The 13,702-nt window shown below is 38.4% G+C and overlaps 1 protein-coding gene and 1 long non-coding RNA gene across 7 annotated transcripts in view; one reads left to right on the top strand and one right to left on the bottom strand.

Annotated features, from left to right (window-relative positions):
• Nucleotides 1-13,702, top strand: part of TMEM117 (transmembrane protein 117) — a 499,445-nt gene that overhangs the window by 210,603 nt on the left and 275,140 nt on the right. The window contains exon 1 of one of the 6 annotated variants that reach the window (XM_023256970.2): nt 6,721-6,891. The exons of the other annotated variants lie outside the window; for them this stretch is intronic. Within the exon in view, the coding sequence (XP_023112738.1) occupies nt 6,857-6,891 (35 nt within the window). The 5' untranslated portion in view covers nt 6,721-6,856. Of the gene's footprint in view, nt 1-6,720; nt 6,892-13,702 lie in introns of those variants that run through there. 6 annotated transcript variants of the gene reach the window in all.
• LOC123386580 lies at nt 163-6,619 on the bottom strand. The gene is made up of 3 exons (XR_006600668.1): nt 6,068-6,619; nt 1,687-3,286; nt 163-283 (listed from the first exon to the last, which is right to left on the bottom strand). It is a non-coding gene; the product is annotated as an uncharacterized LOC123386580 (long non-coding RNA).

Raw genomic sequence — 13,702 nt, forward strand, 5'->3', positions numbered from 1 at the left:
TTATAATCTGGACCTTTGGAAATGTTTTGACAGTTTACCCAGGGGCCTGCATTTATTAATAGTAATGGTTCCTAAATTTTTATTTTGGCTGGCTTGCTGAATATATAGAAAGCCCTAGAAGGAGTGATGAAGGAAATGCATTAGTGAAAAGTATTAAAAAATTACCTTTGACATTTCTAGCACAGGAGCAAGTCCAGATGGTTGATAAAAGAGCATAAGTCAATCGATAGGAACATCCATTTTAATTTTTTCTTTCGTGTTCGATACTTAAGTTCTCCCATTCCTGTTATGAAGACACATCAAGAGTTCCATTACTACTAAGAAAATATAATTCGTGGGTGTCCATGTCTATCTTTCTCAAAATTCACTCATTATCAATTAACAAACAGAGCAAATTAGGGAAATAACATGCACCTGTGTGTAAGTGCATATGTCTCAACTAAAGAGAAAAGGGAGAAAAGGAGTTAAAAGTTTAGAAGTTCCTACTGTGTGCTAGGGACTCTGTTAGACTTTTTGCCTAATTGATAAGAAACTGATAAGTATTGTTTGTTTGAAAGTATGTGATGTTGTTTTATGTCTAGATACCACTGCATTTTTTACATCAGTCTTGTGATCTTACAAGCCCGTTAATTAATTAGTTACAATATTGCCATGCTGACCAACTTTTTTGTGGAGGCTGGGGTCAAGGCAAAAAATACATTGTTCTGGCATTAAGGGATTCACTCTGTTACTACAGCTTGTTCTTTCTACCTCTTCAATGTGATTGGTAGTATAAAGAAAAGAGCATGTGTGTGTGTTATATACAGATGTGTCCCATATACAACAAATTTTGCGGAAGCATTTCAATGAGAATATGATCCTGAAGCATTAACAGTTTTATTTGCTTTATTTGGTTTAACATTCTTACCTTTTTTGGCTTTGTGTGTGTGAAATCTTCAAAACATACAATTCCTTTGCAATAACATTGAGAAAAATGAGCAAATTCATTCGATGTCGAGGATTGGGAAGTTATCTGACATGAAGTTCATGTTAAAGATTGTTTTCAGTGAGGGGGTAGGTGGTTTGTGGGTAGAAATATGTTGAGACTATGTGGAGGTGAGTTGGAAAGTGAAAGGAGAAATCTAAATTGCTTCATACAAGTAGAATGGAATGGAGGTTGGACAGTGAGTACATCCCTACAGGAGTGGAAAAGAGAAATGAAAGTGGGCCTTTAGATTTAAAAGAAAGTTGAGCAGAAAAAACCTTGGACATGAAGAAAGAGAGAAGAAAAGTCCCAGTTCACAGCTGTGACTTACTTTCAGCTTAGGTATTAATTTCCATGACCCAAAGATTGCTTCTAGATCCTCACCATGGCTAAATTGGAATTATACCAACTAGAAATAAAATAATCTGGAATAGATCAAAAGGATTGTTGCTGGTGGTTGAGGACAGTTCAAATGTGCATCCATAATGAATTTTGAAATAAGGAACATAAGATGTCCCTCCTGAGATTTCATGTTAATATATTAGAGCAGAGATGGGTAAAGTCAGTTTTGGTATAAAATGGCCCCTGGGCCAGCAGGTTCTATAATAACCTGATTGAATATTCATGCATTTGAAAATAGAATATGCATTGGTCAGCCTTGAAAAACATAGAAAAAGATGAGTTGAGTTCATTCAGCCAACAGATATATATTGAATACCTACCAGGTGCCAAACATGGGATACAGTGATGAACAACATAGACGATGTCCCTGAGCTTCTCAGAGGACTTACAATCATGGAAGTGAACGTTGGCATGTTGTGGCTGAGCACTGCCCAGGAGAAAGAGTATCAGTGATACCACTTGTCATTGCTGAGATCAACTCTCCTTTGAAGATAGAGGCAGCAGGCATTTTTGTCTGCTATCATGAGAGAATTGAAATCATCTAGCTAATACATCTTTTTCTGAGTCTATGCTAACCATATAAGTTTCTGATCATAATTTGGATTCCCGGAGGTGTGTGCCTGTTGGGGAAGAATACTCTAGTCAACAAATATGAGGACTTTGGTCCTTGTGTTGTTTATATTTCTCTTTTTAAATATGGCCATTAGCATCCTGTGTTTTACATCAATCTACTGTGAGTCCACCCCCAAGGGATGGATTCCTCCTCAGAATGCTGTCAAAATCAGATTTTTGAGTCTTGAAGGCTGGAGGCCAGATCCTATACAGTCATCACTCTCTGAGTTTCATGAGAAGCAGCCAGCTCAGTTTGTTGATGAAGGAGTGTCTCTGGTTAGCTCTTGTTCTGTCTTCAAATTTTTGGAAGGAATGGATCTTATTCAATTCCTTCAAAGAATATTGAGCATGCATCTGAGAGATATTACTTTTAAAGCAGTGGTGGAATAGACAAGCCTTCTTTTCTTGTTTCTTCATGGTCATTCCCTGTGGCATGCCTTGATTTCAAACTATCCCAGACACCTTCTGCCTCAGGCATGGCTGGCAAAGGGCCAGCCCATCATCGTAAGGGATACCTTGCTACTGTTGAGGGGAGGGAACGGTCTCATGATGTGTCAATTTGCTTTTGACATCTGGTTCTAGTCCATCTGTTCAGAAGTCTGCTGTTACTATTTAGTTACTGGCAAGGCCTTTCTCGGGCCTTAAAACAACAGCAAAAAATCAACCTAAAGGGACTTCCACTTTTCTAAGAGGAAAAGAGACCTTAAGTAGAGCGGCAGCCAATTATTCTCTTACAAAATCAGTCTTCTCTCGGGATCAGTGTGTTTCTTTTATTTTTTTAAAACCCTTTAAGCACAAAATACTTAAATATATTTCTGGCTGATGATTAATAATCTGTTTTTACCATTGTCCTATGCAGATCCCAGTAAAATTTTGCTTGTCATGCCCCAAATGGAATTATAGTTCCCAGTGGACTTGGTTGAAGAGATTAGTATTAGCACTATACTTTTTTCATCCAGAGTAGAAGTGGCAAAGTCACGGAGTGAATGTTTTTCCTTAAGGATGCTGTAAGTACTTGGGTATGTGGTTGTTTCATTATTTTGCTGTTAGTTAGGTTAACAAAAACCAACCAAACAAACAAAAACAGTGACAAAATAGGATGTCTAAAACTTTAAAACAGTGTTTTTGTTTAGTTTTCATTAGCAGAACAACCCTGCTTCCAGATAAAATATGGTGAACCTGATAAAATTAGACATATGCTAGCTAAAGGCTGGATGGGAAGGTGAGTTGGGAAGAGTCGTAGCTTAGAACTTCATAAAACACAGTTCTGAAATCTCGAAGTTAGAATTCCAGCATCAAACGTTATTGCTGAAAAAGAGAATGAGAAAGAAACAATGATTATTTTGCCATATGCATATGGAAGAAGACTTTATGTATATGGAAAAAGTCCATCAAGACAAACTGGATATTAGCAAAAAGGTTAACTGGGCCTAAAAGCCATAGGAAATTGGTAACTGTGCAAGCCATGTTAGCAGTGGGGACATTAAGAACGATGACTTCATACTGTATTAATGGGAACACTAGTTACAGATTGCAGAACATCAGAAGCAGCCTAAAGAAGTTTTCATGGGTGTTTGTTAAAATTTGAATGATTCTTCTTAGGTGAAGGAATCAGGCATATCAGGACTCTAGAGATGGTGACAAAGTTTAATTGAATTCATTTATCCTCTACAGTGAACCAAACACAGTGCCAGGTATTTTTATAATATGTGGTGTTCTGAAAGCAGTGCTGAAGCTTAAAACAAAAACTATGGGTTATTTCATGCCCCATAAACATGCCATATAGGAATCACTAGTCTTCTATTGCCTATTGATATGTGAGACAATGACACATAGTGACCGGTATTGTTAGAATTGGGATTTATTCTTTCCCTTGGGAGTGCTGATTATTTTCTTTTCCGTGGGTTGTGCTAGTAGAGAGTTTGGAATGTATATGCACATCTATGCATGCAGAGGTCAACAAATTCCATTTAAATATTCTAATTGTGTCTTAGATACTGCACATATTAATGTTTAGAGACTTCATATCACAGGAATATTTAATGCCACATTCACTCTATTTTTAGTTATGTCTCACTCATTGCCAAATGGCGATGTGTTTTCACCCATAAAAGTGTAACACTTGATGATACTTTGATCATATTCTGCTTCGTCTCTTCTGTGGATAACCTCATCCAAAGCAAAACTCTCCTACCTCTTCAGTTTCCTTCGAGTTTATCCCATTCTTCACCACCATCATAAAACTTCTAGAGTAGTTTTTATCTCTGAACATTTACTTCTCAGTGCACTGCTATTTGTCTCCTGCTTGCACTGCTAAGTAACAGCAGCTTCGTTAGGATCATCTGCTGTGACCTACCAGGCACTGATTCTGGAGCCTCTTTGGAGCCCAGTGCTTGCCCGTGTGCTCTTGAGGGTTTGGTGCTGTTTGCTGTGGGTGCCACTCTTCCATCCACTCCTAGCTTCTTCCTTTCCATCTCTCTCACAGACTCCCCTTCCTCTGTTCTTTCATGGCCCTTGAATGTGGACCCAAATCTTCCATTTCTAGAGCTTCTGTGTTAGTTTGGAACTCATCACCTCTTGCCTGGTCCCTTCGAAGGAACTCCCAATATGCTCACATAGTCTTGAACTTAAACCTCTCCCACCCACTCCAGATCGCACTACATACTCTGGCCAGAGTAGTCACCCGTTAAAACAAACCTGATTCTCTACTTGATTGCTTAAAGCATCCATTGCCCAATGGACACAATTTAAAATTTTTTTGTCACGGCGCACAAGCACCCTCTGAGTCTGGCTTTCATTTTCTGTTCCTGCCTCACGTCCCTCCTGTCTTCTCCCTTCACCAAGCAGGGACTGGCTGCCTCTGAACTGGTGATGTCCACCTGTCTGTTCTTTCTCTGTCGTCTAGCAATCTCCAACATGTTTAATCTCTTTCCGTCTCCCCGCCACTGCACTACAACAGGGGTAACCACAGTGTCTGTATTACGGGGAGATTGTGATGTTCGAAGCAAATAAGGCCTGTGTCACTGCTGAACTTCCTACAAGCATAAGATGATCTATACACGTTCATTGTGGCTCTTGTTATTAGATCACCCTGAGGTGGGCTCAGGGGGATTTGCAGAAGACGTTCAGGAAACCAATAAAGGTAATTAAAAGTTTAGAAAATTAGGAGCATGAAAAACAGGTAAAGAAACGATTTTTCAGCCAAGAGAAGAAAATGCCTGAGGGGAGATATAAGAAAGAAAAATGATTTCCTAGAGGATAGACTCAGACCATCCTCCATTAATATTGAGAAGAAAACACAGCAAAGCATGTAGGATTTATATTTGCCATAAGGAACATTTCCCAGATAAGGGATTGGCTATCTAGAATAGTTTATTCACAAAACTCTCAAAATTTATCTATAGATCTAAAAAGATATATTTTCTTCTGTCTGCCCAATTTAGGTCTGGAGCGGCCCGAATGCAGAGAAGTGAATTAGGTGATTTCTTGCCGGCCTTTTTCCCTCCGTGTGCCGGTCCATCTTTCAGCGGTTCTTTTTGCTTCTCTTCATCTCTCTGAATGTCTCTCTCTGGCTTTCTGTCTCTTTGTCTCTCTATCCCTGTTTCTCTCTCTGTTTGTCTTTCTCCTTGCTCTCTTCTCGAATTTCTCCCATCATCCTCCTGCCCTTCTGCCCCATCCTCCCGGCCCCATTATGAGGTGGAAACAAAAGCTTTGCAGAAACAGTCCACACAGTGCTATTCTGCTTTTCTTCTCTCAAGTTCATTGTATCTTTTGGGTGGCATCACAGCTATTTTGGATTAGAGGAACATTTCTGTTTCTGTAATGAGTTGAGGACAGAAACGTTTTTGTGATCACTTCCTTTAATAATACTACTTTGTGAGATCGTGTTCCTCTTGTAATACACTTTCCTCAGCACAACCCTATTATCTTTTCCTTGTGAGGAGATTTTTTCCTATAACTTGTGGACAACACGTTTTCTCCGAAAAATGTGAAGTTGCTTCATTACCGATATTGGAAGTACATGTGGAGGGACATTGATTGGTGGCACTCCTCTGAGGAGGAAGGGGCTCCACAGAGTGCCCTGCTCACCTTTGAGCGATGTCTTTGCAGGTTCCTTTTATAACCATTGAGTTTAGTAGATTATAGTTGTTCCTTGTAGTGTCTTTCTATTTACCTGTGTCCTCCTCACCTTTCTTTTGTTGCTGGTGGAAGTCAGGTTTGTCTTTCATTAACGTTGCCTCAAATTTCTTCTCTATGATTTTTTTTTGTTCTTTACATTCCTTTTTAATTTTCAGCCATTTTTGGGGCAGATTTTGTCTTTTTTCTGGGATTGGGGTCTTTACGGATGCAGCCAACTCTAGCGTCCTGTCACTTGGCGTGTGGATGGATCCCAGCACCTGCTACAGGAATCAACTCAGCAACGGGGTGACAGATGTTAGACTTTGTATGATTTGTAAGAAAGTCATATGGTTGAATCAATACAACCATTTTTCCCTCCTCCTGAGCAGCCATAATATCTCATCCTTAAGTTTTTATCTGGTGTTTACTGGATTTTCCCTTTAAGCATTTAGAAGACAACAGGTAATTTAAGTTTGTTTCTTCTTCTTTTTTTTTTTTTTCCCACTAACTCACACATCCTGGTTGAAGAGAACAATGTAGTGTCCATTATCATGAGTTCATTGTGACCCACCAAACTCCAGAACTAAACCTTTACTATGTAAATTCTAGTTAAGAATGTCTAGTAAGACATTGGCACTTCTCTTGGAGGGCACAAGAGAAAGAATCAAGACAAGAGAAAGGAGCCATGGTTAAGTGAGATGTGGAGTTGCCAGAGTGTAAATAAACACTCTTCACTACCATTTCTATAGATGCTACTACATGGAAGCTGCTTTGGAAAGCTTATTTGGAGCCAGGTATAAGTAGTGTTGCTATAAAGCAGAATCATTACTTAGTGTATTACCTGTGACAGCAAAATACAGTCACTTGAATCATACCTTTACATTCCCTCCCTCTCTCATTTTCTTCCTTTATTATTATTTTCTTTATTATTTTGAGCACAATCAATTCAATCGCAATTATATTATTTAAATGTTTTTAATTAAGTAGCACTTAGCATTTTGGTTGTTGTTCTGTTACAAATATTTATTAAGCCCATGCCTTTTGCTAGGCATTACTTCATTACCTGACTTATTAATTCATTTAAGACCCACAAAGGCCCTGTGATTGGTACTGTCTCCATTTTAAATGTAATAAAGGAGACACAGGTTTCAAAGAGGGTTTCAAAGAGTAACTTGTCTGAGGTCAAACATGACTATAAGTGACAGAGCCTAAGATTTCTTTCAATTGAATGCCAGTTTTCTTTCCATTATACCTTCTCTGTGCCAGTTGTTCTCCTTTGAATGGCAATTATATATTATCATTACTTTGAATAGCAGTTATATGTCTGGGAATACACGCTTGAAGCATGGAAAATTTCTCCTATAGGTTATATAATCTGGATAATTGACACCATATTAATAATTGAGAAATGAATATATACTGAGTATTTTTCATGTGGAATAAAAGATAAATTCTAATTGTAGTGTACACTGAATATTTATCGTCTCGGTTTTTGAGACTGCTTAGTCTTGTTCATAGAAATGTAGACTTTCCTATGTCAAACAGAGTTTATATAGTACTTGTTATTCTTAAATGTCTCTTTCCTTTTTATGCTATTTTACTAACATTGAATTCATAATCTAAGGGCTCTTCCTTCAGATGACAATCAGGATGAATGATTACTTGGCTACCTGTCAATAAAGTTAATGCTGATATAATAAAACAGCAACAATACAACAATGGACATTTATTGAGTATTTATTAGGGGTCAGGCAAGAAAAATTCAGTAAGCTTTTCCCTATTCCCCAGGGCTGGCTGATAAACTGTAGGGTGAGGATTTGAACCTGGGTTTGCATGATTCAGAGCTCAGATGCTTAACAGCTACAAAAAAATTAATAAAGTTCAAGAAATAAAAGAGATTATAAATGTTTATAATTCAAAAATACAAGAAATTCGGAAACTCTTTGGACATCTGCCAGTCTTGTTTCCTTTGGAGACAGATGGCTATCTATGAAACATTTTCTCCTCATGTTTTGGAGAAGCAGAATGCAATTGTTGTAGTGTAGGGCTTCCAGAAGTTGCCCATGTCCTACCCTGGGTCGATTTAATAACATGACAAAGAACCACTAAGTGTGTGACTTGGCTTCTAGGGGTCAAATAGTCCCTTTTGATATTTGTTTATTTGGATTTATAACTTTGGTTGTCTGTTTATTTTTCATTCTGATGCTTTGTAGTAAAATATATAAAGTCTTCTCCACAGTTTAACATAGACTAAACCTTCTTTCAGTGATATGTTGAACTATGATATGATATGATATGAAATTATACTGCTTTGTGGCAAAATACAAACTAAAATTAAGTGGCTCACCTCTGCATTTAGAACTGTATTTTAGCATAGTAATGGATGAGTTTTAGCATTCACCCATTACTACTACCCAAACTCAGGGGTACCGAACCCAGACCTCAAGGGAAACTTCCTCTGTACAGCTCTGGGGTGGTGGCCTTGCATCTGCTTGACCAAAGAGACCATTCCCACATTCTCTTCTTTTTTGTTCTGTAGCCTCTGAAAAGTAATTTATTCTCTCTGTGCTTTGTTTTCCTCATCTAGTCCATGAGGCTAATTGTACTTAGCACTAACCCCCATCACAGCAGGCTTCTGAGATTAATAAGGTTATATTCATTGAGCATCATGGATGTTGAAAAGTCACTGCCTAAGTGTTAGTAGCAGTGTAAGAGGTAGAGGTGGGGAACATGTTATTCTGTGTACTTATGCAATCAACAATTTTATTTCCTGTAAAAATGCTACTACTCCCAGATTTCCTACATGGGATACTATATTCTAGACATGCTAGTTTAATTTTTATAAGTAAGAATTTGAAACTAGCCATGGATAAATGTGTATCTAGTCTTCAGTTCACTGTAGAAATTTCTTTTGAAAACTTTATTCTGGGGGCGCCTGGGTAGCTCAGTCGGTCAGGCGTCCAACTTGAGCTCGGGTCTTGATCTCATGGTTTGTGGGTTTGAGCCCTGGGTTGGTCCCTTCGCTGACAGCTCAGAGCCTGGAGCCTGCTTTGGATTCTGTGTCTTAGTCTCTCTCTGCCCCTCTACCTCTTGTATTCTGTCTCTCTCTGTCTCTCAAAAATAAATAAATATAAAAAAATAAAAACATTCTGAGTGAATTCTAGGAAAAGACCATAAATCACATATTTTCTTGCCTTAAAGAGCTGTATACATAAACTGTTTCAGGGTTGGCAAATGTGTAGCATATGTGTTACCCGCTGTGTTACCCACTTCTCCTTCTGCACACACAGCAGACTTTGCCGATTCATTAAAATCCTCTATTCTCTTGAGTAAATACAGAACCTCAGACTTCTCCACAACACAGTGTCCCAGACAGCTATGACCAGTCAATCAGAGGTGGGGATGAATTAAAGCCTCTGTCATTCCTGGGGTGCCTGGGTGACTCAGTTGTTTAAGTGTCCAGCTCTTGGTTTCGACTCAGGTCATGATCCCACAGTGTGTCAGTTCCAGCCCCATGTTGGGCTCCACACTGATAGCAGAGCCTGCTTGGGATTCTCTCTCTCCCTCTGCTTCTACTGCTCCCGTGCTTTTGTGTGTGTGTGTGCTTTCTTTCTCTTTCTCTCTCTCAAAATAAATAAAGTTAAAAAAATTAAAGCCTCCATCATTCCTGATCAACTCTGCCTTTCTAATTTACTGGTAAAGAATCTAAAGTGAAAATATTGGGGCATCTGGGTGGCTCAGTCGGTTGAGCATCTATATGACTCTTTATTTAGACTCAGGTTATGATCCCAGAGTCTTGGGATTGAGTCTTGTGTCAGTTCCACGCTGAGTGAGGAACCTTCTTGAGATTATCTCTCCCTATGTCCCTCTCTCCTGTTCCTGCTCTCTCTAAATATAAAAATTAAAGAAAGTCCAAATATATATATATAATATATATATATATATATATATATATATATATATATATATACACACATACACACACACACATATATGTATATATATAATATATATATTTACTTTGGGGGGAATGCAAGCAGGGGAGGGGCAGACGGGACAGAGAATCTGAAGCTGGCTCTGTGCTGACGGGCTGACAGCAGTGAGCTTGATGGTGGGGCTCGAACTCATGAACTCTAAGATCATGACCTGAGCCGAAGTCTGATGCTCAAATGGCTGAGCCACCCAGGTGCCTGAAAACTATATATTTTTAACTTGATTCATGTCACTTGTTATTTTTGGTGTCATGTGAACTAAAAACGAGATCTACACGTTCCCATTCCAGTTTTATTCTGTGACACCATGCTGTCCCTATAATTTTCAAGTCTAGCTACATTCGTCTTATTCTTTATATTCTTCATTTTTCTAATTAATAGTCTCCTTTATTTAGTCACTGATTAAATAATGTTTACTGAGCAACTAGTATGCTTGAGTTAGTGTCTCTGCAGTCAAGCAGCTTAGAGTTAAAGAGAAAAAGCAAGTCAAGGTGCCTGGGTGGCTCAGTCAGTTAAGCATTCTACTTTGGCTCAGGTCATGGTCTCACGGTCTATGGGTTCGAGCCCTGCGTTGGGCTCTTTGCTGACAGCTCAGAGCCTGGAGCCTGCTTCTAGATTCTGTGCCTCGCTCTCTCTCTGCCCCTCCCCTGTTCATGCTCTGTCTCTCTGTGTCTCAAAAATAAATAAACATTAAAAAACTTTTCAAAAAAAGAGAAAAATCAAGTCATATACAAAAATAGCCATGCACTCTAATATTTGCCTCTACTCAACTCACTGAATATTCTGGCTCAGGTCAACAGTGATCTAAATGTTAAATTTAACGGATATATTTCAATTCTTAATTTTTCACTTCACTTAACCATTTCATACTATCAATCATTTCCTTTTTGTTGAGTTTCTTATTCTATTCCATTTTCTTGACTTTCTTGTTATATTTCATGATAATAGTCTCCTCAGTTTTTCTCCTCTCTCTGGAGCTGCCCTCTCTTTAAACAGTGTGATTTTTTCCTTTTTCCTCTTCCCATTCCTTTGAGGTCGGTGTTCTTGGGATTCTGACTTCAGTTTCTTTTTATTCTCTTTGTGGAATTTCACCCACTTTTATAACTACAAACTGCAAGCTTCACCTCGAAGCTAAGGTTCCTTGCATCTTCCCCTGAACCCTGGTACAGACTAGAATACTCAGCTACTTGCTGGACGTGTCTTTGGTGTTCCACAGGCACATAAATCTCAACTTTTCCGAAGCTAAATGTACTACTGCTTTAAATCAGCTCCTTTTCAGGTTCTTGCTAGTTTGGTGAGTGGAGCCAACACCCACTCACTTGCTGAAGCAGAAATACAGGAGTTTCTCTTAACTCCATCCTTTTTCTTCCTACCCTCATCTTACGAATGACAAAATGTTGTCAGTTCTTATCTTTTAATAACTTTGACTGTATCTCCACCTCCCCCTTTCAGCAGCTGGTTCCATAGTCAGGGCCTTGTCTTTCACCTGACTCTGCACAATAGCGTCCTAACTGGTCCAATTTCATCTCCTGTGGCTCTATCAATCAAGTCTCCATGCTGTGTCGGCTTAGTTGTAACAAAATGCAAACTGCACATCTGACAAACAAGCCTGGGATCATTGAAAGCCCCCCTTTACATTCAGGATTACACATAAACCCTTTCCCCCTTCAGGATCTGGTTCCTGTCTGTATTTCCAGCTTTGTCCCTTATCAGTCTGATCCCGTCCATCAATTAAACCCTTAGTTTGGGCTTCAGTTCCAGAGTCTTTTGAGCTTCTTGATTGCATCATGGTCTCTCTTGCCTCATTATTCTTGCATATATGGTTTCTTCTACATGTAATTCCCACTACTCCTCCTGCCTTTGCTGAAAGAACTCATCCATTAAATTTCAATTCTGATGTTCTATCCACAATGAAGCCTTCCTTGCTCCGTACTATACTAAAAAAAAAAAAAAAAAAAAAAAAAAAGTAACATTTTCTGCATGACATTACAGTTGTCCTCTTTTATCATTAGGTGTCTCTCACCATGCCTTTCACTATTCATAGCACAAATTGGTTGAATCAGTGGAACCATGATTGGCTCTGACCCCAAAGTCTACCCATTCTATCCTGAAGCTTCTGGACATACCCTTGTTACAGTTCCTCTCCTAGAGTTTGTCAGTGCGTTGGCTAGTAGTGAATAATATTCCTTGATCCTGAAATCATCAGGGATTTTGAGACAAAACTAGGGTGTGTCTTGCTTAGTGAAGGAGAGAGAAACAAGAGAATTATGGAATGACCTCACACTTATTTTAGAGCATTATTTTAATATCATCTATGCTGGGCATTATAAATTATCTGCATTTTTATCTCTGTGATCAGCCTTTACCGTTCACTTTACCGTGATATATGTCAGAATGATACTATTTGACTCTTCAAGTATCTCCTGCTTCTTTAAGTCAAGAGATCTTATTAGTATAGCTCCTTACTGTATTTTTGTGTAATAGATTTATTGGGATGTACCAATGATCAGTTCTCTAATTTGTAAAAATTTTTAAAATTTACTTTTATAAACCATGATCTATCTAGCTATCATCTCTGTAATCTTCGGCCATATTTTCTCCATGCATCTTAATCGCTTTATTTAGCAAATATGTATAGAAAATATATGAGAAGGAAATTGTAGCACTTGTTCTGAGTGATGGAATGTCAGATGATATTTTTCCTCCAATTTTTAATGCTTTTCATATTTTAATGATGAACTTTTTTTTTTACCTTTATGGTTTAAAAACTTAAAAACAATTTTTTTTAATGTTTCTTTTTGAGAGAGACAGAGTGTGAGTGGGGAAGGGGCAGAGAGAGAGAGGGAGACACAGAATCTGAAACAGGCTCAGGCTCTAAGCTGTCAGCACAGAGCCCGATGCAGGGCACAACTTGGAAATGGAGAGATCATGACCTAGACTGAAGTCGGACGCTTAACTGACTGAACCACCCAGGCACCCCTGGTTTAAAAACTCTTTAAAAGAAAAGAAGAAGCAACGCAATAAGGGGAACACACATTCAGTGAAAACAATAAGGTTTTATATTCAGGCCAGTCCCTTTCTTATTGACTAATGACCCCAATTTTTATTTAAGGGAATGCTATTAATTTATGTAATTAACAAAAGTTTATGAGGTGCCCAGGTTAACCAGAAGAAAAGGTACTATGATTTACGGAACAGAAAAACTCAACTTCTTTAGAAGGAAGGGGAAGAGAAAAAGGTGATAGTGGAGCTTTATTTCAAAAGATAAGCAAGCATTGACTGCATAGGAAACACTATTGAACAGAACCTCACAGACATCAAGAAGCAGTGGGGGCTCAGGATGGCAGGCAATTGCTATGTGTGTGAGGTGAAGAAGAGGAGAAAGATTGTATGCCATATTATTTGTTGATCCATTAATTTTAGAAGAGATTGTTGAAAGGAAATGAAAAGCTTCTGTTCTTATTTAGCTCTTCAAATACTAGGCATATCTGATTTTATTGAAATTAATACACATTGTAATTTTTCTCAAGTCTCTATTTCCCAGGTATCAGTATTTCTTCATTTCTCTAAACTTGTTAATTTGTATAACATCCATTGGACAAATCTTGTTATA

This window comes from Felis catus, chromosome B4 (genome assembly GCF_018350175.1).
Source record: "Felis catus isolate Fca126 chromosome B4, F.catus_Fca126_mat1.0, whole genome shotgun sequence".
NCBI classification, from domain to species: Eukaryota; Metazoa; Chordata; class Mammalia; order Carnivora; family Felidae; genus Felis; species Felis catus.